At 47.9% G+C, this 27164-nt stretch overlaps 2 protein-coding genes across 10 annotated transcripts in view; one reads left to right on the top strand and one right to left on the bottom strand.

Annotated features, from left to right (window-relative positions):
- NUP188 (nucleoporin 188) overlaps window positions 1-17145 on the top strand; it is a 168171-nt gene extending 151026 nt beyond the window's left edge. For both annotated transcript variants that reach the window (XM_063936489.1, XM_063936488.1), the window contains exons 42-44: window positions 13646-13719; window positions 14022-14151; window positions 16545-17145. In XM_063936489.1, the coding sequence (XP_063792559.1) occupies window positions 13646-13719; window positions 14022-14151; window positions 16545-16721 (381 nt within the window). In that variant the 3' untranslated portion in view covers window positions 16722-17145. The remainder of the gene's footprint in view (window positions 1-13645; window positions 13720-14021; window positions 14152-16544) is intronic.
- A 56-nt stretch (window positions 17146-17201) lies between these two features.
- The window catches only part of SH3GLB2 (SH3 domain containing GRB2 like, endophilin B2), a 130856-nt gene continuing 120893 nt past the window's right edge, over window positions 17202-27164 (bottom strand). For 4 of the 8 annotated variants that reach the window (XM_063936493.1, XM_063936495.1, XM_063936492.1 and 1 more), the window contains 4 exons: window positions 21363-21416; window positions 19044-19058; window positions 18732-18957; window positions 17202-18648 (listed from right to left, as the gene is read on the bottom strand). In XM_063936493.1, coding sequence (XP_063792563.1) covers window positions 18541-18648; window positions 18732-18957; window positions 19044-19058; window positions 21363-21416 — 403 coding nt within the window. In that variant the 3' untranslated portion in view covers window positions 17202-18540. The remainder of the gene's footprint in view (window positions 18649-18731; window positions 18958-19043; window positions 19059-21362; window positions 21417-27164) is intronic. The other 4 variants (XM_063936498.1, XM_063936494.1, XM_063936499.1 and 1 more) reach the window with 2 other exon arrangements.

Below are 27164 nucleotides of genomic sequence, written 5' to 3'. Positions count from 1 at the left end.
GAGGGGAAGGCTCCCATGCTCTCCCCTGCACTGCACTACAGAAACAGGGTTAAAACAGAGAGGGGGGGCACTGATTTGGCGATAAAAATATATATTAAATGCTATAAGGGAGGAACACTTTTATAAAGGTTGTCCCTGTATAATTATAGCATTTTGGTGTGTGCTGGCAAACTCTCCCTCTGTCTCCCCAAAGGGCTAGTGGGTCCTGTCCTCTATCAGAGCATTCCCTGTGTGGGTGCTGTATGTCGGTACGTGTGTGTCGACATGTATGAGAAAAATGTTGGTGAGGAGGCGGAGCAAATTGCCTGTAATGGTGATGTCACTCTCTAGGGAGTCGACACCGGAATGGATGGCTTACTTGTGGAAGTACGTGATCATGTCAACACGCTGCGAGCCGGTTGACGACATGAGACGACCGGCAAACAAATTAGTACCTGTCCAGGCGTCTCAGACACCGTCAGGGGCTTGTAAAAACGCCCATTTACCTCACGGACACTGACTCCAGTGTCGACGGTGAAGAAACAAACGTATTTTCCTTTAGGGCCACACGTTACATGTTAAGGGCAATGAAGGAGGTGTTACATATTTCTGATACTACAAGTACCACAAATAAGGGTATTTTGTAGGGTGTGAATAAACTACTTGTAGTTTTGCCTGAATCAGATAAATTAAATGAAGTGTGTGATGATACGTGGGGTTCCTCCGATAGAAAGTTATGGGCGGTATACCCTTTCCCGCCAGAAGTAAGGGCGAGTTGGGAAACACACCTTAGGGTGGATAAGGCGCTCACACGCTTATAAAACAAGTGGCGTTACCGTCTCCAGATACGGCCGCCCTCAAGGAGCCAGCTGATAGGAAGCTGAAAAATAGCCTAAGAAGTATATACACACATACTGGTGTTATACTGCGACCAGCAATCGCCTCAGACTGGATGTGCAGCGCTGAGGGGGCTTGGTCGGATTTCCTGACTGAAAATTTTGATACCCTTGACAGGGACAAGATTTTATTGTCTATAGAGCATTTTAAGGATGCATTTCTATATATGCGTGATGCGCAGAGGGATATTTGCATTCTGGCATCAAGAGTAAATGTGATGTCCATATCTGCCAGACGAAGACACGACAGTGGTCAGGTGAGGCAGATTCCAGACGGCACATGGAAGTATTGCCGTATAAAGGGGCGGTCCATCGGACCTGGTGGCCATGGCAACAGCTGAAAAATCCACCTTTTGTTCCCCGAGTCACATCTCAGCAGAAAAGGACACAGTCTTTTCAGTCTCAGTCCTTTCGTCCCCATACGGGCAGGCGGGCAAAGGCCAGTCATATCTGCCCAGGGGTAGAGGAACGGGAAGAAGACTGCAGCAAGCAGCCCATTCCCAGGAACAGAAGCCCTTCACAGCTTCTGCCAAGTCCGCAGCATGACGCTGGGGCAGTACAAGCGGACTCAGGTGCGGTAGGGGGTCATCTCAAGAGTTTCAGCACGCAGTGGGCTCACTCGCAAGGGGACTCCTGGATCCTACATGTAGTATCCCAGGTGTACATTGGAAATTCGAGACGTCTCTTCCTCACAAGTTCCGGAAGTCTGTTTTACCAACGTCTACCTCCGACAGGGAGGCAGTATTGGAAACAATTCACAGGCTGTATTCCCAGCAGGTGATAATCAAAGTACCCCTCCTACAACAAGGGAGGGGGTATTATTCCACACTATATTGTGGTACTGAAGCCAAACGGCTCGGTGAGATCTGAAATATTTGAACACTTACATACAAGCGTTCAAATCAAGATGGAGTCACTCAGAGCAGTGATAGCGAACCAGGAAGAAGGGGACGAGATGGTGTCACTGGATATCAGGGACATTTACCTACATGTCCAAATTTGCCCTTCTCACCAAGGGTACTTCAGGTTCGTGGTACAGAACTGTCACTATCAGTTCAGACGCTGCCGTTTGGATTGTCCACGGCGCCCCGGGTCTTTACCAAGGTAATGGCCGAAATGATGATTCTTCTTAAAAGAAACTTGGACGCTTTCCTGATAAGGGCAAGGTCCAGAGAACAGTTGGAGGTCGGAGTAGCACTATCTTTAATAGTTCTACGACAGCACGAGTGGATTTTAAATATTCCAAAATCGTAGCTTTTCCGAGGACACGTCTACTGTTCCTAGGGATGATTCTGGACACAGTCCAGAAAAAGGTGTTTCTCCCAGAGGAGAAAGCCAGGGAGTTATCCGAGCTAATCGGGATCCTCCTAAAACCAGGAAAAGTGTCAGTGCATCATTGCACAAGAGTCCTGGTAAAAAATGGTGGCTTATTACGAAGCAATTCCATTCGGCAGATTTCACGCAAGAACTCTTCAGTGGGATCTGCTGGACAAATGGTCCGGATCGCATCTTCAGATGCATCAGCGGATAACCCTATATCCAAGGACAAGGGTGTCTCTCCTGTGGTGATTACAGAGTGCTCATCTTCTAGAGGGCCACAGATTCAGCATTCAGGATTGGATGCTGGTGACCACGGAGGCCAGCCTGAGAGGCTGGGGAGCAGTCACACAGGGAAAAAATTTCCAGGAAAGTGTGATCAAGTCTGGAGAATTCTCTCCACATAGATAGAGCTAAGAGCAAAATTATAAGGCTCTAAACTTAGCAAGACCTCTGCTTCAAGGTCAGCCGGTATTGATCCAGTGGGATAACATCACGGCAGTCGCCCACGTAAACAGAAACGGCGACACAAGAAGCTGGAGGGCAGTGAAAAAACTGCAAGGATTTTTCGCTAGGCGGAAAATCATGTGATAGCACTGTCAGCAGTGTTCTCTCCGGGAGTGGACGACTGGGAAGCAGACTTCCTCAGCAGGCATGACCTCCACCTGGGAGAGTGGGAACTTCATAGGGAAGTTTTTCCGCATGATTGTGAGCCATTGGCAAAGACCAAAGGTGGAAATGATGGCGTCCCGCCCGAACAAAAAACGGGACAGGTATTGCGCCAGGTCATGAGACCTTCAGGCGATAGCTGTGGATGTCCTAGTAACACCGTGGGTGTAACAGTCGGTGTATGTGTTCCCTCCTCTGCTTCTCATAACCAAGGTATTGAGAATTATAAGATATAGAGGAGTATGAACTATACTCGTGACTCCGGATTGGCCAAGAGGGACTTGGTACCCGGAACTTCAAGAGATGCTCACAGAGGACTAAGGGCCTGGGGAGCTAAGAAGGAACTTGCTTCAGCAGGTACCATGTCTATTCCAAGACTTACCGCGGCTGCGTTTGACGGCATGGCGGTTGAATGCCGGATCCTGAAGGAAAAAGGCATTCCATAAGAGGTCATACCTACCCTGGTCAAAGCCAGGAAGGAGGTGACCGCACAACGTCATCACCACAGGTGGTAAAAATATGTTGCGTGGGTGAGGCCAGGAAGGCCCCACGAAGAAAATTCAACTAGGTCGAATTCTACACTTCCTGAAAACAGGAGTGTTTTGAGCCTAAAATTGGGGTTCTTTAAGGTTTTAAGTTTCGGCCCTGTAGAATTTCTTCCGAAAAGAATTGACTTCAGTTCCTGAAGTCCAGATTGTCAAGGGAGTATTGCATATACACCCCTTTTTGTGCCTCTAGTGGCACCGTGGGATCTCAACATAGTGTTGGGATTCCTTAAAATCATATTGGTTTGAACCGCTCAAATCTGTGGATTTGAAATATATCACATGGAAAGTGAACATGCTGTTGACCAATATCTCACATGGACAGTGACCATGCTGTTGGTCCTGGCCTCGGCCAGGCGATTGTCAGAATGGGCGGCTTTGTCTTACAAAAGCCCATATTTAAATTTCCATTCGGACAGGGCAGAACTGGGACTCGTCTCCAGTTTTCTTCCTAAGGGGGTGTCAGGTTTTTCACCTGAAACAACCTATTATGGTGCCTGCGGCTTCTAGGGACTTGGAGGACTCCAGGTTAATAGACGTTGTCAGGACCCTAAAAATATATATATATATATATATATATATATATAGTTTAGGACGGCTGGAGTCAGAAAGTCTGACTTGCTGTTTATATTGTATGCACCCAACAATATGGGTGCTCCTGCGTCTAAACAGACGATTGCACGTTGGATCTGTAGCACAATCCAACTTGCACATTCTGTGGCAGGCGTGCCACAGCCTAAATCTGTAAAGGCCCACTCCACTAGGAAAGTGGGCGCATCTTGGGCGGCTGCCCGAGGGGTCTCGGCATTACAACTTTGCCGAGCAGCTACGTGGTCAGGGGAGAACACGTTTGTAAAATTTTACAAATTTGATACTCTGGCTAAGGAGGACCTGGAGTTCTCTCATTCGGTGCTGCAGAGTCATCCGCACTCTCCCGCCCGTTTGGGAGCTTTGGTATAATCCCCATGGTCCTGACGGAGTCCCCAGCATCCACTAGGACGTTAGAGAAAATAAGAATTTACTTACCGATAATTCTATTTCTCGTAGTCCGTAGTGGATGCTGGGCGCCCATCCCAAGTGCGGATTGTCTGCAATGCTTGTACATAGTTATTGTTACAAAAATCGGGTTATTCTTGTTGTGAGCCATCTTTTCAGAGGCTACTTCGTTTTGTTATCATACTGTTAACTGGGTTCAGATCACAAGTGGTACGGTGTGATTGGTGTGGCTGGTATGAGTCTTACCCGGGATTCAAGATCCTTCCTTATTGTGTACGCTCGTCCGGGCACAGTACCTAACTGAGGCTTGGAGGAGGGTCATAGGGGGAGGAGCCAGTACACACCATGTGACCTAAAAGCTTTTTTAGATGTGCCCTGTCTCCTGCGGAGCCCGCTATTCCCCATGGTCCTGACGGAGTCCCCAGCATCCACTACGGACTACGAGAAATAGAATTATCGGTAAGTAAATTCTTATTTTCTCCCTAAGGTGGTGTCAGCGTTTCACCTGAACCAGCTTATTGTGGTGCCTGCGGCTACTAGGGACTTGGAGGACTCCAAGTTGCTGGATGTTGTCAGGGCCCTGAAAATATAGTTTCCAGGTCGGCTGGAGTCAGGAAATCTGACTTGCTGTTTATCCTGTATGCACCCAACAAGCTGGGTGCTCCTGCTTCTAAGCAGACTATTGCTCGTTGGATTTGTAGTACAATTCAGCTTGCACATTCTGTGGCAGGCTTGCCACAGAAAAAAATATGTAAATGCCCATTCCACAAGGAAGGTGGGCTCATCTTGGGCGGCTGCCCGAGGGGTCTCGGCATTACAACTCTGCCGAGCAGCTACGTGGTCGGGGGAGAACACGTTTGTAAAATTTTACAAATTTGATACCCTGGCAAAAGAGGACCTGGAGTTCTCTCATTCGGTGCTGCAGAGTCATCCGCACTCTCCCGCCCGTTTGGGAGCTTTGGTATAATCCCCATGGTCCTTTCAGGAACCCCAGCATCCACTAGGACGATAGAGAAAATAAGAATTTACTTACCGATAATTCTATTTCTCGGAGTCCGTAGTGGATGCTGGGCGCCCATCCCAAGTGCGGATTATTCTGCAATACTTGTACATAGTTATTGTTACAAAAATCGGGTTATTGTTGTAGGAAGCCGTCTTTCAGAGGCTCCTTTTGTTATCATACTGTTAACTGGGTTTAGATCACAAGTTGTACGGTGTGATTGGTGTGGCTGGTATGAGTCTTACCCGGGATTCAAAATCCTCCCTTATTGTGTACGCTCGTCCGGGCACAGTACCTAACTGGAGTCTGGAGGAGGGTCATAGGGGGAGGAGCCAGTGCACACCACCTGATCTGGAAAAGCTTTACTTTTTGTGCCCTGTCTCCTGCGGAGCCGCTATTCCCCATGGTCCTTTCAGGAACCCCAGCATCCACTACGGACTCCGAGAAATAGAATTATCGGTAAGTAAATTCTTATTATCTGGAGAAGATATGTCTCCTGGTGCGAGGAACGCACGTATCCATCTGTGGAGTTCCACTTGGACCATTTCCTACAGGCTGGTGTGGATAAGGGCTTACGTCTGGGTTCAGTTAAGGTCCAGATTTCAGCTCTCTCCATTTTCTTCCAGAAGAAATTGGTGGTGTTCCCAGTTCAGACCTTTTCTCTGACGTCCTAGTGGATGCTGGGAACTCCGTAAGGACCATGGGGATTAGCGGCTCCGCAGGAGACTGGGCACAAAAGTAAAAGCTTTAGGACTACCTGGTGTGCACTGGCTCCTCCCCCTATGACCCTCCTCCAAGCCCCAGTTAGATTTTTGTGCCCGGCCGAGAAGGGTGCACACTAGGGGCTCTCCTGAGCTTCTTAATGAAAAGTTTAGTTTTAGGTTTTTTATTTTCAGTGAGACCTGCTGGCAACAGGCTCACTGCATCGAGGGACTAAGGGGAGAAGAAGCGAACTCACCTGCGTGCAGAGTGGATTGGGCTTCTTAGGCTACTGGACACCATTAGCTCCAGAGGGACCGAACACAGGCCCAGCCTCGGAGCTCGGTCCCGGAGCCGCGCCGCCGGCCCCCTTACAGAGCCAGAAGCAAGAAAAGGTCCGGAAAAATCGGCGGCAGAAGACATCTGTCTTCAACAAGGTAGCGCACAGCACTGCAGCTGTGCGCCATTGTTACTCAGGCACACTTCACACTCCGGTCACTGAGGGTGCAGGGCGCTAGGGGGGGGGCGCCCTGAGCAGCAATGTAAAACACCTTGGCTGGCATAAATACACCACATATAACCCCCAGGGCTATATGGGTGTATTTTAACCCCTGCCAGATTCCACTGAAAAACTGGAGAAAGGGGGCGGAGCCTATCTCCTCAGCACACTGGCGCCATTTTCTCTCACAGCTCCGTTGGAGGGAAGCTCCCTGGCTCTCCCCTGCAGTTACTACACTACAGAAAGGGGTTAAAAAAGAGAGGGGGGCACTAATTAGGCGCAGTATAACAATACAGCAGCTATAAGGGGAAAAACACTTATATAAGGTTATCTATATATATATATATATATATATAGCGCTCTGGTGTGTGCTGGCATACTCTCCCTCTGTCTCCCCAAAGGGCTAGTGGGGTCCTGTCCTCTACCAGAGCATTCCCTGTGTGTGTGCTGTGTGTCGGTACGTTGTGTCGACATGTATGAGGAGAAAAATGAGGTGGAGGCGGAGCAATTGCCTGTAACAGAGATGTCACCCCCTAGGGAGTCGACACCTGAGTGGATGAGCTTATGGAAGGAATTATGTGACAGTGTCAGCTCTTTACAAAAGATTGATGACATGAGACAGCCGGCGACTCAGCCTGTGCCTGTCCAGGTGTCTCAAAAGCCATCTGGGGCTCTAAAACGCCCGTTACCGCAGATGGCAGATACAGACGCCGACACGGATACTGACTCCAGTGTCGACGATTAAGAGACGAATGTGACTTCCAGTAGGGCCACACGTTACATGATTGAGGTTATGGAAAATGTTTTTACACATTTCTGATAATACCAGTACCACTAAAAAGGGTATTATGTTGGGTGAGAAAAAACTGCCTGTAGTTTTTCCTGCATCTGAGGAATTAAATGAAGTGCGTGATGATGCGTGGGTTTCCCCCGATAAAAACTGCTAATTCCTAAAAAGTTATTAGCATCATACCCCTTCCCGCCAGAGGATAGGGCACGTTGGGAAACACCCCTTAGGGTGAATAAAGCGCTCACACGCTTGTCTAAACAGGTGGCACTACCGTCCCCGGATACGGCCGCCCTTAAGGAACCTGCTGACAGGAAGCCGTAAAATATCCAAAAATGTATATACACTCACACGGGTGTGATACTGCGACCAGCAATCGCCTCAGCCTGGATGTGCAGTGCTGGGGTGGCTTGGTCGGATTCCCTGACTGACAATATTGATACCCTAGATAGGGACAGTATATTACTAACTATAGAGCATTTAAAAGATGCATTTCTATATATGCGTGATGCACAGAGGGATATTTGCCGACTGGCATCAAGAGTAAGTGCGCTGTCCATTTCTGCCAGAAGAGGGTTATGGACAAGACAGTGGTCAGGTGATGCTGATTTCAAAAGGCATATGGAAGTATCGCCTTATAAAAGGGAGGAGTTATTTGGGGTAGGTCTGACAGACCTGGTGGCCACGGCAACGGCTGGAAAATCCACATTTTTACCCCAGGTAGCTTCTCAACCTAAGAAGACGCCGTATTATCAGGCGCAGTCCTTTCGGCCCCATAAGGGCAAGCGGGCAAAAGGCTCCTCATTTCTGCCCCGTGGCAGAGGGAGAGGAAAAAGGCTGCAGCAAACAGCCAGTTCCCAGGAACAGAAGCCCTCTCCCGCCTCCGCAAAGTCCTCAGCATGACGCTGGGGCTTTACAAGCGGTCTCAGGCACGGTGGGGGCCCGTCTCAAGAAATTCGAGACGTCTCCCCCTCGCCGTTTCATAAAGTCTGCTTTACCGACGTCTCCCTCAGACAGGGAGACAGTATTGCAAGCCATTCACAGGCTGTATTCCCAGCAGGTGATAGTCAAGGTACCCTTCCTGCAACAGGGAAAGGGGTACTATTCCACACTATTTGTGGTACCGAAGCCGGACAGCTCGGTGAGACCAATTTTAAATCTAAAATCCTTGAACACTTACATACAAAGGTTCAAATTCAAGATGGAGTCACTCAGAGCAGTGATTGCAAACCTGGAAGAAGGGGACTATATGGTCTCTCTGTACATCAAAGATGCTTACCTACATGTCCCAATTTACCCTTCTCCAAGGGTACCTCAGGTTTGTGGTACAGAACTGTCACTATCAGTTTCAGACGCTGCCGTTTGGATTGTCCACGGCACCCCGGGCCTTTACCAAGGTAATGGCCGAAATGATGATACTCCTTCGAAAGAAGGGAGTTTTAGTTATCCCTTACTTGGACGATCTCCTGATAAGGGCAAGATCCAGGGAACAGTTGGAAGTCGGGGTAGCACTATCTCAGATAGTGCTGCGGCAGCACGGTTGGATTCTCAATATTCCAAAATCGCAGCTGATCCCGTCGACACGCCTTCTATTCCTAGGGATGATCCTGGACACAGTCCAGAAAAAGGTGTTTTCTCCCGGAGGAGAAAGCCAGGGAGTTATCCGAACTAGTCAGAAACCTCCTAAAACCAGGCCAAGTGTCAGTGCATCAGTGCACAAGGGTCCTGGGAAAAATGGTGGCTTCCTACGAAGCAATTCCATTCGGCAGATTCCACGCAAGAACTTTCCAGTGGGACCTGCTGGACAAATGGTCCGGATCGCATCTTCAGATGCATCAGCGGATAACCCTGTCACCAAAGACAAGGGTGTCTCTCCTGTGGTGGTTGCAGAGTGCTCATCTTCTAGAGGGCCGCAGATTCGGCATTCAGGACTGGGTCCTGGTGACCACGGATGCCAGCCTGCGAGGCTGGGGAGCAGTCACACAGGGAAGAATTTTCCAGGGCTTGTGGTCAAGCCTGGAGACATCACTTCACATAAATATCTTGGAGTTAAGGGCCATTTACAATGCCCTAAGCCAAGCAAGACCTCTGCTTCAAGATCAGCCGGTGCTGATCCAGTCGGACAACATCATGGCAGTCGCCCACGTAAACAGACAGGGCGGCACAAGAAGCAGGAAGGCAATGGCAGAAGCTGCAAGGATTTTTCGCTGGGCGGAAAATCATGTGATAACACTGTCAGCAGTGTTCATTCCGGGAGTGGACAACTGGGAAGCTGACTTCCTCAGCAGGCACGACCTCCACCCGGGAGAGTGGGGACTTCACCCAGAAGCCTTCCACATGATTGTAAACCATTGGGAAAAACCAAAGGTGGACATGATGGCGTCCCGCCTAAACAAAAAATTGGACAGGTATTGCGCCAGGTCAAGGGACCCTCAGGCAATAGCTGTGGACGCTCTGGTAACACCGTGGGTGTACCAGTCAGTGTATGTGTTCCCTCCTCTTCCTCTCATACCAAAAGTACTGAGAATTATAAGACGGAGGGGAGTAAGAACTATACTCGTGGCTCCGGATTGGCCAAGAAGGACTTGGTACCCGGAACTTCAAGAGATGCTCACGGAGGACCCGTGGCCTCTACCTCTAAGAAGGGACCTGCTCCAGCAAGGACCCTGTCTATTCCAAGACTTACCGCGGCTGCGCTTGACGGCAGGGCGGTTGAACGCCGGATCCTGAAGGAAAAAGGCATTCCGGATGAAGTCATCCCTACCCTGGTCAAGCCAGGAAGGATGTAACCGCAAAGCATTATCACCGCATTTGGCGAAAATGTTGCGTGGTGCGAGGCCAGTAAGGCCCCGATGGAGGAATTTCAACTAGGTCGATTCCTGAATTTCCTGTAAACAGGAGTGTCTATGGGCCTAAAATTGGGGTCCATTAAGGTTCAAATTTCGGCCCTGTCAATTTTCTTCCAGAAAGAACTAGCTTCACTACCTGAAGTTCAGACGTCTGTAAAAGGGGTACTGCATATACAGCCTCCTTTTGTGCCTCCAGTGGCACCTTGGGATCTCAATGTAGTTTTGGGGTTCCTAAAGTCACGTTGGTTTGAACCACTTGAATCTGTGGAGTTAAAATATCTCACATGGAAAGTGGTCATGTTGTTGGCCCTGGCCTCGGCCAGGCACGTGTCAGAATTGGCGGGCTTTATCCTGTAAAAGCCCTTATCTGATCTTCCATTCAGACAGGGCAGAATTGAGGACTCGTCCTCGTTTTCTCCCTAAGGTGGTTTCAGTGTTTCATCTGAACCAACCTATTGTGGTACCTGCGGCTACTAGTGACTTGGAGGACTCCAAGTTGTTGGACGTAGTCAGGGCCTTGCAAATATATGTTTCCAGGACGGCTGGAGTCAGGAAATCTGACTCGCTGTTTATCCTGTATGCACCCAACAAGCTGGGTGCTCCTGCTTCTAAGCAGACTATTGCTCGTTGGATTTGTAGTACAATTCAGCTTGCACATTCTGTGGCAGGCCTGCCACAGCCAAAATCTGTAAAAGCCCATTCCACAAGGAAGGTGGGCTCATCTTGGGCGGCTGCCCGAGGGGTCTCGGCGTTACAACTTTGCCGAGCAGCTACTTGGTCAGGGGCAAACACGTTTGCTAAATTCTACAAATTTGATACCCTGGCTGAGGAGGACCTGGAGTTCTCTCATTCGGTGCTGCAGAGTCATCCGCACTCTCCCGCCCGTTTGGGAGCTTTGGTATAATCCCCATGGTCCTTACGGAGTTCCCAGCATCCACTAGGACGTCAGAGAAAATAAGAATTTACTTACCGATAATTCTATTTCTCGTAGTCCGTAGTGGATGCTGGGCGCCCATCCCAAGTGCGGATTGTCTGCAATACTTGTACATAGTTTTTGTTACAAAAATCGGGTTATTATTGTTGTGAGCCATCTATACAGAGGCTCCTCTGTTATCATGCTGTTAACTGGGTTCAGATCACAGGTTATACGGTGTGATTGGTGTGGCTGGTATGAGTCTTACCCGGGATTCAAAATCCTTCCTTATTGTGTACGCTCGTCCGGGCACAGTATCCTAACTGAGGCTTGGAGGAGGGTCATAGGGGGAGGAGCCAGTGCACACCAGGTAGTCCTAAAGCTTTTACTTTTGTGCCCAGTCTCCTGCGGAGCCGCTAATCCCCATGGTCCTTACGGAGTTCCCAGCATCCACTACGGACTACGAGAAATAGAATTATCGGTAAGTAAATTCTTATTTTTTGCAAGGAGTGCTCCACATACAACCTCCCTTTGTGCCGCCTACGGTACCCTGGGATTTGGATGTTGTGTTGAAATTTCTACAGTCCTCCTGGTTTGAACCTCTGATGATGGTAGAAGACAAGTACCTCATGTGGAACACTGTGATGTTACTGGCCCTGGCTTCTGCTCCATGTGTCTCGGAATTGGGGGCCCTATCGTGTAAAAGTCCGTACTTGGTCTTTTACGATGACAGAGCGGAGCTCCGGACTAGACAGCAGTTCTTGCCGAAGGTTATCTCCGAATTTCACCTGAATCACCCTATTGTGATTCCGTCCAGTTCTGACTCTTCAGCTCCTCCGGAGGCGTTTTATGCTGTGCGTGCCTTGAAAATCTATGTCAAGCGCACAGGTCGGGTTCGGAAAACGGATTCCTTGTTCATGCTCTATGATGCGCAGAAGAAGGGTTGTCCTGCTTCAAAGCAGTCCATTGCTCGTTGGATTAGGCTTACTATGCAATAGGCCTATGTGTTGGCAGTCTTATCTGTTCTTAAGTCTCTGAAGGCCCACTCTACTAGATCAGTGGGCTCTTCCTGGGCGGCTGCCCGTGGAGTCTCAGCCTTACAACTATGCTGAGCTGCTACCTGGTCGGGGAAGAACACCTTTGTGAAGTTCTACAAGCTTGATACCCTGGCCAAAGAGGATACCCAGTTTGGGCAGGCGGTGCTGCAGCAGTCTCCGCACGTTCCCGCCCATTCTGGAAGCTTTGGGACGCCCCCATCGCTTAAGGATGCTAGAGAAAATAAGATTCTAATACCTACCGGTAAGTCCTTTTCTCGTAGTCCATAAGGGTTATTGGGCGCTCGCCTCAGTGCGTTGACTTTTCTGCAGGTTCTTGTTATGTGATTACCTGTTCAGCTGTTGCTGATTGTTATGTTAGTGGTGTGCTGGTGTGTAAATCTCACCACCCTTTGTTATCTTGTTCTTTCTCTCATATATAATAAAGAATTTAAGAAATACATCTGGTGCTACCACCTTCCTAAAAGAGCGCTTCTGAGTGGGTACAGTATCACCTTCTTACAGACTCGAAATGATCCAAATAAAAATGTCCAAATATCCTTATTGTTCTTGTGGATGTTTCTCTTCTCCACAAGTAAAATAAGGACATTTGTACATTTTTGTTTGGATCATTTCGAGTCTGTAAGAAGGTGATTCTGTACCCACTTAGAAGCGCTGTTTTAGGAAGATGGTAGCGCCAGAAGTATTTCTTAAATTCTTTATTACTGTTGTTTTTGTGGTTGGGTTCCACCAAGGAATACCTAGGCAAGCTTTTCTGCCCACCAAGCGCCCTGTCTTTTCTACTTCTCATTATCATTCTTCTCTCATATATGTCCTTTCTCATTTGGGCACGTTTTTACCCATAACTGCTTGTGGGAGGGGGCATAGAGGGGAGGAGCCAGCACACCCAGTTGAAGAAATTTAAAGTGCGCTGGCTCCTTTGGACCCTGTTTATACCTCATCATACTAGATTCCCCAAATATCCCTTATGGACTACGAGAAAAGGATTTACCGGTAGGTATTAAAATCCGATGTTTCACCGTTGTTGGTTGGGGTTTTTTTTTTTTTTTTTCTACAGGCTATCCTGATTGATCGCCTGTAAAAAACAAAAAAACAAAAAAAAAACCACTTTCGACCGTAAACACACAGGTTCAGTGAAACCTGTGTGTGTTCGGTAAAAACAGCCCTGTTTTTGCACGAAAATGGGTCTGTTTCCGGGGATTTGGTTTCGCCTGCCTCAAAAACCCGATAAGCTGCATCTCGTGCTGGCTTACCGGGGCTAATTAGATAGCCCCCGGCGGGATAATTAGTCCCGTAAATTACCGGGGCTAATAGGATATCCCCCTTAGACACTTGACTATTCTCCTGTATATGGGTTCATCCTGTATATACAGTTGAAGGGTGTATATTTAGAGCCATTGATACCAAGGTTGACTTACTGAAACTACCTTTGTGTTTGCAGATGGATAAGAAAAAAGATCCGCCATTTCCCGCAGCAGCTCCCCCCAGCCCGTCAGAAGAGAGCAAGAACCTCAAGTGAGTACGATGACATGAGCAACGAAGCCGCCGGTCATCCACCTGGGAATATCTAACATTAAAGGGAAGTTTATTCCCAGCGCAGCTTGCGTCACATTATGGCGAAGCTTCATTGTCAGACAGAGGATTTGTCAGCAAGTTTAAGGAATTCTGCCTTGTGTTTTTAAGTTGGTTCCTGTTCCCCATGAGTTACGTCTATGTGGGAAGACACCGAAAATATGCGGAAGACCCGCCATCTCTTTTTGTAGGGGAAATTAGTATGCATTTGATTTTTATGTGTGTACTTTGTTGTCTTTCCCCAGGCCTCTGCTGCTATTTATCATCGAGAACTGTTTCTACCTGTCCATATCACAAGCCGTGCGGTATCTGCGGGACCCATCAGTCCACCCCCGGGACAAGCAGCGCATGAAGCAGGAGCTAGGCTCTGAGCTGGTATGGGTCTTACTTTCATATTCATGTACTGCTAATATTTCCCATGTCAGTAGTTGTTACATTTACACTCCCGGAATCTGATGATGATCGTGTAGCGCATAAACACAAATTATTTTGTGACTGATATCTTCCCGATGCAGATCCTATCGGGGCGCACAAATGCAGTGTTAGGGGTTATCGGCCTAGAATACAGTAACGGCTCGGGGTACTGAGCCCTTTATCTCCATCAGGCTTGGGTACAGCACAGCGCCATGTACAGAGGCACATATCATAAAGCCTGTGTCTAGCTGGAAGTACTGAACCCTAATGTTCTGTGCAGATTGTGTGTTTCAGATTTTATTCTGGTGGTTAAGGGGCCTATTTATTAAGCCTTGCCTGGAGATCAAGTGCCAGCCAATCAGCTCCTAACTGCCTTTTTTCGAACCTAGCCTGTGACATGGCAGTTAGGAGCTGATTGGCTGGGACTTTACCTCTGTCCACTTTAGCTCCATCCAAGGCTTAGTAAATAGACCCCTAAGGATAATCATCGTTTATTGTGTGGTTGCGTCCTAGTCTAGTTTGGCAGCTCCCAGTCATGTCTGCTTATTCCTTGGAGAGCTGGGGTGTGCAGCTATGGTTACACGTACATGAGGCTGGGTATCTGTAACAATACTCCACCCATTATTATTGTATTAGGCAAGTATGTAGACTCCTGACACACAGACTATGCCCATAGTCAGCCTTAACATGACAAACACCCGATCCCAGGGGTGTATGCTGTTTGCAACTTTAATGTAAACATATTTATAAAAGTCACACATACAAAGTAGCAACATTGTTTTATAGTAGAAGAGGATATAGTCATAGGGGGTATTCAATTTGGAGTGGGGTTTAGTAAGGTAAAAACTATTGCCCCCAAATTTGGACTATTGCAGCTATGCTTGTTTCTGATACTGGCGGTATTCAATAAAAAAAATTGGTTGCAGGGTTTTCAGTACTGAAAGCCCTGCAGAGCATGAAAAAAAACACACACAAAAACACTCACCAGTTCGGTGGTCTCCCCTCCATCTTGCCACTGCAGTATGGAGGATGGGGGCTTGCTGGGAAAAGCAAGGGCTGTTGGGAAATTATAGTCCACCCCCCTCCCCCGGCTCCAGGGGGGTTTACACCATAGGGAGGTGGGGGGGCAAGGGACACTCGCATACATACTCACCGCTGCTGCAGTGGACCGGCTCCCCACAGTGGAAGACGACCTTGCTTCAGAAGGTTAGTAATTACTATTTAAGCTAATTGGAAACTTCCAATTGCTTAATTAGTCCTCAAGAGGGGGTGAGGTGACGGGGTGCCAGAGCAAATTCTGGTGGGTTTTTTTTTTTGTAAAAATAAATGATTTTAGGAAAAATCAGACCTGCTCTGGAGGTGTGAGAAAAAAAAGACTGATTTCTATAGAAATCGCCACATCCCATTTTCTGTGTTATAATTGAATACCAAAACACAGCGGGTGCTGGAAAAACTCAGTATCTGGGTTTTGTTTTTGTTTCTTTAAATTTCCCACCTTGAATTGAATTCCCCCCCATAATGTCAAGTTATATTTTTGACATTGTTGAAATATTGACATTGAACATGTTGGCATCTGCAGAGTGTTAATATGTTCACACTGCTGGCATGTGAAATGCAGACATTCAACATGACCAACAAGGGAGGGTTAGGGATCTGCACTAGGGCATAGGTCTGCAACCTGCGTCTCTCCAGCTGCTGTGGAACTACATATCCCAGCATGCCCTGCCTCAGTTTTAGCATGCCTTAATAGCAAAACTGTGACAGGGCAAGCTGGGATGTGTAGTTCCACAGCAGCTGGAGAGCTGCTGGTTGCAGACCCATGCACTAGGGAAAAGGTTAGGCTACTGGATGGAAGGGCTAGGGTTATGCAGCAGGGGGAAGGTTAGGCTACTGGAAGGAAAGGTTGGGGTTTTGCACTAGGGGGAGGGTTAGAATATGTGAAGGGAGGTGTAGGCTGTGGCAGCGGAGGGTTAGGGTTAAGCTGGGCGATGTCGTCCAGTCAGACAATATATTCCTAGCGGCTCGGCGGGTGTGTACACCTGATATTTCTGTGAAGGACCTTGTTCACAGACATATCACTGGAACCGCTGTATCTGGTAAGCCACCACAAGGGACATTTTGTTGACATTCTAATCACCTCAACATTTCATTAGTTCAAACATGAAAAATCTATATATAGCGGATTGTGGCAGAAAGCACCAGGTAATACATACCTTCAGATGTAGCTATAGCTCTGCTACAGGGAGCCTTCTCCTCTCTTTTGGAGTCTAGTCAGTTATTGTAACCTATTTGTGCAGGTTTGCTCTATGTCTTATATTGTTGGATTACATTTCAACTGAATGATCTCATTCCAGAGCACCCTCATCTCAAGCCTGAATCGTTACATCCGGCGAGGGATCCCTTCCTCTCCTGCTGGTGGTCTCCTACCTTCCCCTCAGCCAAAGGCTGCAGCCGCTGCCAAAGTGGCCCCTGAAGCACAGGAGCCCATAATCCAACTGGTTCAAGCCTTCATACGACATGTCCAGAGATAAGTGATGTCTGCCATGAGCACTTCCTCTGGACTTTGGATGGGGACTTGTTAAGCAGTGTACATAAGGTGCTCCTGTACCTACCATGGACCATTGTGAAAGGTACAGGGGGAGCTCACAGGGTACTGTATAATAGCGCTGCCATCAGTAAGGGACACAGATCATTTTCGGACCAGACAATGTCAGCCACTACCACCTCAAATGCATATATGGGACACAAAGGGGGTGACTGTGGCTGAACCGCCACAGCTGAAATACAGTACTTGCAGAGACTCTGTCCTCCGATACACGGCATGCAGTGCTTGACATTCATTTGCCTGTGTGCTCGCTTCTCTTTTTGTATGGATTTTTTTTTTTGGTAACTTGTATTTTTTTTTTTTGGAACTTACATCCTATTTATACCAAAAGTAAAAGAAACCCGTTTCCATCTTGTGGTTTTATTAGTCTCCTTTTCGCACCCAACAAAACACATACATCCTCTCCTTTTATGCAGGAATGATTTCATTTATTAATAACTAATCAAACACAGAGTAAATGCAGACAGGCAATAAATAACACACAGATAAAAGAAATTAATGGATACATGTTTTTCGGTGGTGGACCCTTTGGTTTACCTGCAGCTCGTTACAAAAGACTGGAATACTACAGCCAAAAACCAGAGCACCAAAGTGACTCCTGTTTGTGTCGTCGTGCTCATGCCAACGGCCACTTTTTTGTTCTGCAACATCCTCTATGGTGGACGGGGCTTTCTCTACAGTGGCGGTACACCACATCCCCATCCCAAATAATAGGTTACATGTAATAATTCTCTTTTACTGAATGTGTTTGTAACTCCTGCGAGCAACGTACTAGTCATTGAAGACTAAGAGCACATGACTAATTCTCCAGTCCAGGTAGCTCATCAGTTGTACAAATAGGAATATATATATTCTTCTGATAGCTTTACAATTTTGTTACAACTTTTAAAACAAGAGGCCGGTCATTAAACATGGCTGAAAGGTTAGGCTTGTATTCTTAAACAGGAGGCACCGCATATTAAAGAATAAGTTCTCTGCATTACTGACACATATAGCGGAGGAAGCCAGTTCACGGACTGGATCAGTATGCAGCCTGTTATTCATTAGAGACTGTAACGGAGGTTCCTGTGCAAGCTTCGTCCCATAAAATGGCCATCTCCACTAGATGTGAAGTATTCTGTAAGTGTACGTGTGTTTGGGCAGAAGGGAATGTGTAGAAAGATGGCTTTGTTCTATTAGGAGTAACGTCACAGAATAATTCCAGTTTTAGACACAAAAAGTGTACATTTTGCAGCAATAAGCTACATTCAAAAGAAAGAAAAAAATCACTCTGCATAGTGCCGCTAAAGTGATCTTACAGGCCTCCATGCCAAGTGGTTACAGAAACCCTAACACACTGACAGGGCTCCATAACGGGGGACCAATATAAATAACACACTTTGCCGTTCAAAACAAAACCAGAATTTGGGCTGTATCTGCCGTGTGGATCGGAGTGTCAGAGAGGAACACGGCCAGATCGATGGGAGAGGGCGTCATGTAATCTGTGACTTTAGATCAAGCATGTTTGGTCATGAAAGGTTAATGTGTGAGCTGCCCTCTCAGTAGCAGATTAGTCTAATGATTACATTGAGCAATGAAGTAGTTAACCTCATAGCTGCTGGAAAATATTCACTTTGGAGGCCAATCCATCACAGGTTCCAGTGAAGACGGGGGACTTGCAAGGCCAGATGAAGAGAGATCTGAAGAAGCAGCTCGTCTGGGACAGTTGGCTTGTTGAGAGATTCTGTAGACCTGTAACTCTCAGCCTAACTGAGCAGTTCCAGGTATGTCACCGGTACTTTGCCTTTCTTGTTCCCCCTCTCTCCAATGAGCCAATCCGGATCCATACCGGGGAGGCTGTAAACTGTGATTAACTGGAAGGGAACAAGAAATGATCAGCTAGGACAACATCTGGCACAATGAAGATAAACCAGCGCTATCCACACCCTCCCCTCACCTCGTCTGCCATAAGAGCCAGCTCACTGCTGTCCGCTGCCTCATAATCATACAGCGCTCTTGCTTTTCGCGTGCCGCTTGCAGGTGGCTTCACGTCTGCTGGGTTTAGAGTCCCATCTGCAGGGATGGGGCTTACTGCTTGGAGCAGGGGCAGAGTGGCAGCTGGAGGGGAAGTGCTAAGAGGCAGAGAGGCAGCATCTACATTCCCCACAAATGTTGCAGGAAATCTAGCAAAAGGTTAGATATTGGCAGGGGTTATTCCAGCTCCCTGATCACAGAACTTAATGTAAAGGCCAAACAAAACTATACTTACGCCTCACCCCTGGAACTGCCGGCAGAGAGAGAAGATAAAGAGAAATAAATCCTTTCCAGCATGAAACAATTATGCATTTAAATTATATATTAATTTATAACTCGAGACTTCCCACCACCATAAATCTGAGATACTCCTTTGTGCCAGAAATGATTAAAAGAATAAGCAAGCAAAGACAGTGATTGAAATGACTATTTATGACTAAATGGGGGGAATTCACTTGTTTGCCCCGGCTGCCACTAGATGACATCTAACAGCAATTCAATTGTTGACACATTTCAACTTGCAGCCTCCTGAGGTGCAAGCTGAAATGTGCAAACACACAGTGGTTTGGGTGCTAAGCAATGCCTTAAGCAACTAAAGCCGGTACTAATGGGCATAGGTGGCTCACGGGGGCAGGGACAATTGATTAATTCTAGCGGGCACCTACAAAACAATTGAATCACCCTCTATATGTCTAATAAGGACCATGCAAAGATGAAAGAGCTGGAAAGCTCATAGTTGTCTGAATATGACCTTGATGCCCTTTATCTTGCCAGCAGGAGAGGATTCATAGGCAAGGGGCAGGGCCAGTGATGTCACAGCAACTTAAAATTACTGTAGTTTTAGTACTTTAAACCTGCTATTCCAAGAAACTATCCTAAAGAGGTAGTACGTAATAATGCGATTTTCTTAGTCCTTTAATTATGGGGCACTAGGAACACACTGGGGAAATACGGAGTTTTTATTTATTACGTTTCTTATAGAGTGCAGCAAATTCCTTTGCGCTTTACATTTGGAAACAATAATAAAACAAAACTGGGTTATAACAGAAAGTCATAGAGGTAGGAAGGCCTTGCCCGCAAGCTTACAATCCATAGGGAAATAGGCATTGCCTGTCCACCAGGCTACAAAGGTTCTCGGTGGGCTGCATGATATGGTGACACACCTTCTCTACCCATCTGGCTGATTGGGAGCTAAGAGCACTTGAGCTTTATTTTTTTTAATTATTATTTATACCCCATGGTATCCAGTGCACCCCAATGTACTGAGAGAAAAGTACAAAACTTTCATTATTACTTCTGCCAAAATACTTTGTCTAACAAAGCCACAAAGGACAAGTCAGGAATATAGAACAAGGACAATAGGCAAACAATCAGAGATAATGGGATATTTGTAGTTATGGTAAATTCCACTCATACTCTGTTATCCACTAGGGCACACTGGAGGTTGTAGAAACTGGGGTATAGAGAGGTGGCACTTTAAAAATCTTACGACGTGTGAAAGCTCCTCCCCCTAGGGGGAAGGGGGACACGGGGGGGGGGGGCCTGCTAGAAACACCTACTGATCGCTGGTCCGGAAATGAAGCATGCCACCTTGTGGTTCAACAGAGATGCCATCATGTCGATATCTGGCTGTCCCATCCAGTCAACCAGCTATTTAAATTTTCTGGGTACAGCGGATGTCAGTAGCTTGTATAAGGTGATTGACCATATGAAAGGCATACAAGCAGTTAAGTACCATTTAGAGAATAGCAATGCTAACGAGGATAAGATCACATTTTTATTAGAGTATAGATTATTTCTCTAACGTCCTAGTGGATGCTGGGGACTCCGTAAGGACCATGGGGAATAGACGGGCTTTGCAGGAGACATGGGCACTTTAAGAATTTAGATTCTGGTGTGCTCTGGCTCCTCCCTCTATGTCCCTCCTCCAGACCTCAGTTTGAATCTGTGCCCGGACGAGTTGGGTGCTGTTTAGTGAGCTCTCCTGAGCTTGCTGTAAGAAAGTATTTTGTTAGGTTTTTTATTTTCAGGGAGCTCTGCTGGCAACAGACTCCCTGCATCGTGGGACTGAGGGGAGAGAAGCAGCCCTACTCTCTGAAGCTAGGTCCTGCTTCTTAGGCTACTGGACACCATTAGCTCCAGAGGGATCGTACACAGGATCTCACCCTCGTCGTCCGATCCCAGAGCCGCGCAGCCGTCGTCACCCTCGCAGAGCCGGAAGACAGAAGCCGGGTGAGTATGAGAAGCAAAGAAGACTTCGAAATCGGCGGCAGAAGAGACTCCGTTCTTCACATGAGGTAACACACAGCACTGCAGCTGTGCGCCATTGCTCCATACACACCTCACATACTCCGGTCACTGTAAGGGCGCCGGGGGGGGGGGGGGGGGGGGGGGGGGGCGGCGCCCTGGGCAGCATATGGACCTCTGTTGGCAAAAGAAAACATATATACAGTTGGGCACTGTATATATGTATGAGCCCCCGCCAAAAAGATATGTATTTTAGCGGGACAGAAGCCCGCCGTCGAGGGGGCGGGGCTTCTTCCTCAGCACTCACCAGCGCCATTTTTTCTCCACAGCTCCGCTGAGAAGCAGCTCCCCAGGCTCGCCCCTGCATTTCACGGTAGAAAAAGGGTAAAAAGAGAGGGGGGGCACATAATTAGGTGCTAAAAACACAAATACAGCAGCTACTGGGTTAACATTAAGTTACTGTGTTATTCCTGGGTTATATAGCGCTGGGGTGTGTGCTGGCATACTCTCTGTCTCACCAAAGGGCCTTGTGGGGGAACTGTCTTCAAAAAGGGCATTCCCTGTGTGTGTGGTGTGTCGGTACGCTTGTGTCGACATGTCTGATGAGGAAGGCTATGTGGAAGCAGAGCGGAAGCAAATGAATGTGGTGTCTCTGCCGACGGCACCGACACCTGATTGGATGGATATGTGGAAGGTTTTAAATGATGATGTTAATTCCCTACATAAAAGGTTGGAAAAAGCTGAAGCCTCAGGACAGTCAGGGTCCCAACCCATGCCTGATCCTATGTCGCAGAGGCCGAAAGGGTCTCAGAAGCGCCCACTGTCCCAAATTATTGACACGGATACCGACATGGATTCTGACTCCAGTGTCGATTACGATGATGCAAGGTTACAGCCAAAATTGGCTAAATCCATCCGTTATATGATTATAGCAATTAAGGATGTGTTGCACATCACAGAGGAAACCCCAGTCCCTGACAAGAGGGTTCATATGTATGGGGGAAAAGAAGCCGGAGGTAACCTTTCCCCCCTCACACGAGCTAAATGAGTTATGTGAAAAGGCTTGGGAAACTCCAGATAAAAAACTGCAGATTTCCAAAAGGATTCTTATGGCGTATCCTTTCCCGCCAACGGACAGGTTACGCTGGGAATCCTCCCCTAGGGTGGACAAAAGCTTTGACATGCTTGTCCAAGAAGGTAGCCCTGCCGTCGCAGGATACAGCTACCCTCAAAGATGCTGCTGATAGAAAACAGGAGGGTACCCTGAAGTCCATTTATACACATTCAGGTACCTTACTGAGGCCGGCAATCACGTCGGCTTGGGTGTGTAGTGCTGTAGCAGCATGGACGGATACGTTATCTGAGGAATTTGATACCTTAGACAAGGATACTATATTAATGACCCTGGGGCATATTAAAGACGCTGTCCTTTATATGAGAGATGCTCAGAGAGACATTAGCCTACTAGGTTCTAGAATAAATGCTATGTCGATTACTGCCAGAATGGTCCTGTGGACTCGGCAATGGACAGGTGATGCCGACTCAAAAAGACACATGGAGGTTTTACCTTAGAAGGGTGAGGAATTGTTTGGGGAGGGTCTCTCGGACCTGGTCTCCACAGCTACGGCTGGAAAGTCAAATTTTTTGCTATATGTTTCCCCACAGCCTAAGAAAGCACCGTATTACCAAATGCAGTCCTTTCGATCACAGAAAAACAAGAAAGTCCGAGGTGCGTCCTTTCTTGGCAGGGGCAGAGGAAAGAAGCTGCACAACACAGCTAGTTCCCAGGAACAGAAGTCCTCCCCGGCTTCCACTAAATCCACCGCATGACGCTGGGGCTCCACAGGCGGAGCTAGGCCCGGTGGGGGCGCGTCTCCGAAATTTCAGCCACAAGTGGGTTCACTCCCAGTTGGATCCCTGGGCAATAGAGATTGTGTCTCAGGCATACAAGCTGGAATTCGAAGAGATACCCCTCACCGATACCTCAAATCGGCCCTGCCAGCTTCCCCCTTAGAGAGGGAAATAGTGTTAACTGCAATTCACAAATTGTATCTTCAACAGGTGGTGGTCAAGGTTCCCCTCCTTCAACAAGGAAAGGGTTATTATTCGACCATGTTTGTAGTACCGAAACCGGACGGTTCGGTCAGACCCATATTGAATTTAAAATCCCTGAACATGTACCTGAAAAGGTTCCGGTTCAAGATGGAATCGCTGAGAGCGGTCATTGCAAGCCTGGAAGGGGGGGATTTTATGCTGTCTCTGGACATAAAGGATGCATACCTTCATGTCCCCATTTATCCACCTCATCAGGCGTACCTCAGATTTGTGGTACAGGATTGTCATTATAAAACAAGAATAAAACAAGAATAAAACAAGAAAGATGGAGCGCTTAATTACATATACACAAGCGCGGTTAATACCTCACTAATTTATACAGGATTGTCATTACTAATTTCAGACGTTGCCGTTTGGTCTCTCCACGGCTCCGAGAATATTTACCGAGGTAATGGCAGAAATGATGGTGCTCCTGCGGAAGCAGGGGGTCACAATTATCCCATACTTGGACGATCTCCTCATAAAAGCGAGGTCAAGAGAGCAGTTGCTGATCAGCGTAGCACTTTCTCTGGAAGTGTTACGGCAACACGGCTGGATTCTAAATATTCCAAAGTCGCAGTTGGTTCCTACGACTCGTCTGCCTTTCCTGGGCATGATTCTGGACACAGACTAGAAAAGGGTTTATCTCCCGATAGAGAAAGCTCAGGAACTCATGACACTGGTCAGGGGCCTATTAAAATCAAAACAGGTGTCAGTGCATCACTGCACTCGAGTCCTAGGAAAGATGGTGGCATCATACGAGGGCATTCCCTTCGGCAGGTTCCATGCGAGGACCTTTCAATGGGACTTACTGGACAAATGGTCCGGATCACATCTTCAGATGCATCGGTTAATCACCCTATCCCCCAGGGCCAGGGTGTCTCTCCTGTGGTGGCTGCGGAGTGCTCACCTTCTCGAGGGCCGCAGATTCGGCATTCAGGACTGGGTCCTGGTGACCACGGATGCAAGCCTCCGAGGGTGGGGAGCAGTCACACAGGGAAGAAATTTCCAAGGTCTGTGGTCAAGTCAGGAGACTTGCCTTCACATCAACATCCACGAACTAAGGGCCATATACAACGCCCTACGTCAAGCAGAGACCCTGCTTCGCGGCAAACCGGTTCTGATTCAGTCAGACAACATCACCGCTGTGGCTCATGTAAATCGACAAGGCGGCACAAGGAGCAGGGTGGCGATGGTAGAAGCCACCAGAATTCTTCGCTGGGCGGAGAATCACGTCAGTGCACTGTCAGCAGTGTTCATCCCGGGAGTGGACAACTGGGAAGCAGACTTCCTCAGCAGGCACGACCTCCACCCGGGGGAGTGGGGACTTCATCAAGAAGTCTTCGCACAGATTGCAGGTCGGTGGGAACTGCCACAGGTGGACATGATGGCATCCCGCCTCAACAAAAAAACTACAGAGGTATTGCGCCAGGTCAAGGGACCCTCAGGCGATAGCTGTAGATGCCCTGGTAACACCGTGGGTGTATAAGTCGGTCTATGTATTCCCTCCTCTTCCTCTCATACCAAAGTTGTTGAGAATCATAAGAAAAAGAGGAGTGAGAACAATACTCATTGTTCCGGATTGGCCAAGAAGGACTTGGTATCCAGATCTGCAAGAAATGCTCACGGAGGACCCGTGGCCTCTTCCTCTAAGACAGGACTTGTTGCAACAAGGGCCTTGTCTGTTCCAAGACTTACCGCGGCTGCGTTTGACGGCATGGCGGTTGAACACCGGATCCTAGCGGAAAAAGGCATTCCGGATGAGGTCATTCCTATGCTGATAAAGGCTAGGAAGGACGTGACGGCTCAACATTATCACCGTATTTGGCGAAAATATGTTGCTTGGTGTGAGGCCAGGAATGCCCCTACGGAGGAATTCCAGCTGGGCCGTTTCCTTCACTTCCTACAGTCAGGAGTGACTTTGGGCCTAAAATTGGGTTCCATTAAGGTCCAGATTTCGGCCCTATCCATTTTCTTTCAAAAAGAGCTGGCATCTCTACCTGAAGTTCAGACGTTTGTGAAGGGAGTGCTGCATATTCAGCCCCCTTTTGTGCCCCCAGTGGCACCTTGGGATCTTAATGTGGTGTTGAGTTTCCTAAAATCCCACTGGTTTGAACCATTTAAAACGGTGGAATTGAAATATCTCACGTGGAAGGTGGTCATGCTACTGGCCTTGGCTAGGCGTGTGTCAGAATTGGCGGCTTTGTCACATAAAAGCCCCTATCTGGTTTTCCATGCGGATAGAGCAGAGTTGCGGACCCGTCCACAATTCCTGCCAAAAGTGGTTTCATCTTTTCATATAAACCAACCTATTGTGGTGCCTGTGGCTACTACTGACTTGGAGGATTCCGAGTTGCTTGATGTGGTCAGGGCTTTGAAGGTTTATGTAGCTAGAACGGCTAGGGTCAGGAAAACAGAATCTTTGTTTATCCTGTATGCTTCCAACAAGCTTGGTGCTCCTGCTTCAAAGCAGACTATTGCTCGCTGGATCTGTAACACGATTCAGCAGGCTCATTCTGCGGCTGGATTGCCGCTGCCAATCAGTTAAAGCCCATTCCACTAGGAAGGTGGGCTCTTCTTGGGCGGCTGCCCGAGGGGTCTCGGCATTACAGCTGGGCCGAGCGGCTACTTGGTCAGGTTCAAACACTTTTGCAAAGTTCTACAAGTTTGATACCCTGGCTGAGGAGGACCTTGTGTTTGCTCATTCGGTGCTGCAGAGTCATCCGCACTCTCCTGCCCGTTTGGGAGCTTTGGTATTATCCCCATGGTCCTTACGGAGTCCCCAGCATCCACTAGGACGTTAGAGAAAATAAGATTTTACTTACCGGTAAATCTATTTCTCGTAGTCCGTAGAGGATGCTGGGCGCCCGTCCTAAGTGCGGACTTCTTCTGCAATACTTGTATATAGTTATTGCTGCAATAAGGGCTATGTTATTGTTGCACTGATGCTCTGTTGTTGTTCATACTGTTGACTGGGTAAGTTTATCACAAGTTATACGGTGTGATTGGTGTGGCTGGTATGAATCTTGCCCTGGATTTCCAAAATCCTTTCCTTGCAGCTCTTCCGGGCACAGTTTCTCTAACTGAGGTCTGGAGGAGGGACATAGAGGGAGGAGCTAGAGCACACCAGAATCTAAATTCTTTCTTAAAGTGCCCATGTCTCCTGCGGAGCCCGTCTATTCCCCATGGTCCTTACGGAGTCCCCAGCATCCACTACGGACTACGAGAAATAGATTTACCGGTAAGTAAAATCAGGATTTTGGTACTTACCGATAAATCCCTTTCTCCGATTCCACAGGGGCCACTGGAGCGTAGTTACAATGGGGAAATAGTAGGCAGTAATTGGGAGCTGGCACTTTAAAATTCTCACACTGTGGCTAGCTCCTCCCCTACTATCTCCCCTCCAAGCCAGTCTACGTAAAACTGTGCCCGATGAGAGATGGAATAAACAAACCTTAAGGTAGAGGAGGTTAATGACGCCCTGTAAACCAGGATAAACCAAACTAAACCTGGAACAGAACCTGACAAAAACCAGGCTAGCCTGTACTCAACAAGCAGTCATATATTGATCTGCAAACCTTTAAGCAAAAAACAAGGAGGAACAGCGCTGGGCGGGCGTCCAGTGGCCCCTGTGGAATCGGAGAAAGGGATTTATCGGTAAGTACCAAAATCCTGATTTCTCCTTCATCCACTAGGGGCCACTGGAGCGTAGTTACAATGGGGACGTCCCAGAGCTCCCAAAAACGGGTGGGAGAGCGCTGAGAGTCCTGTAAAAACTGCTCGGCCAAACTGTGATGCAGAGGCCGCAAAATTGTCAAACTTGTAGAATTTGACAAAACGAATGTCGGTCCGACCAAGTAGCCGCTCGACAAAGTATTCATGGAGACCCCACGGGCAGCCGCCCCCGAAGGTCTTACAACGCGCATAAAGTGCGCTGAAATGGAAAACGGAGGCTTCCTAGCAACCGCCAAGAAGACTGTCTGATGGTCAGATGTATCCAACGTCCCAGCGTATG

Source organism: Pseudophryne corroboree, chromosome 8 (genome assembly GCF_028390025.1).
Source record: "Pseudophryne corroboree isolate aPseCor3 chromosome 8, aPseCor3.hap2, whole genome shotgun sequence".
NCBI lineage: Eukaryota > Metazoa > Chordata > Amphibia > Anura > Myobatrachidae > Pseudophryne > Pseudophryne corroboree.
This window is presented reverse-complemented; position numbering and strand designations above follow the sequence as displayed.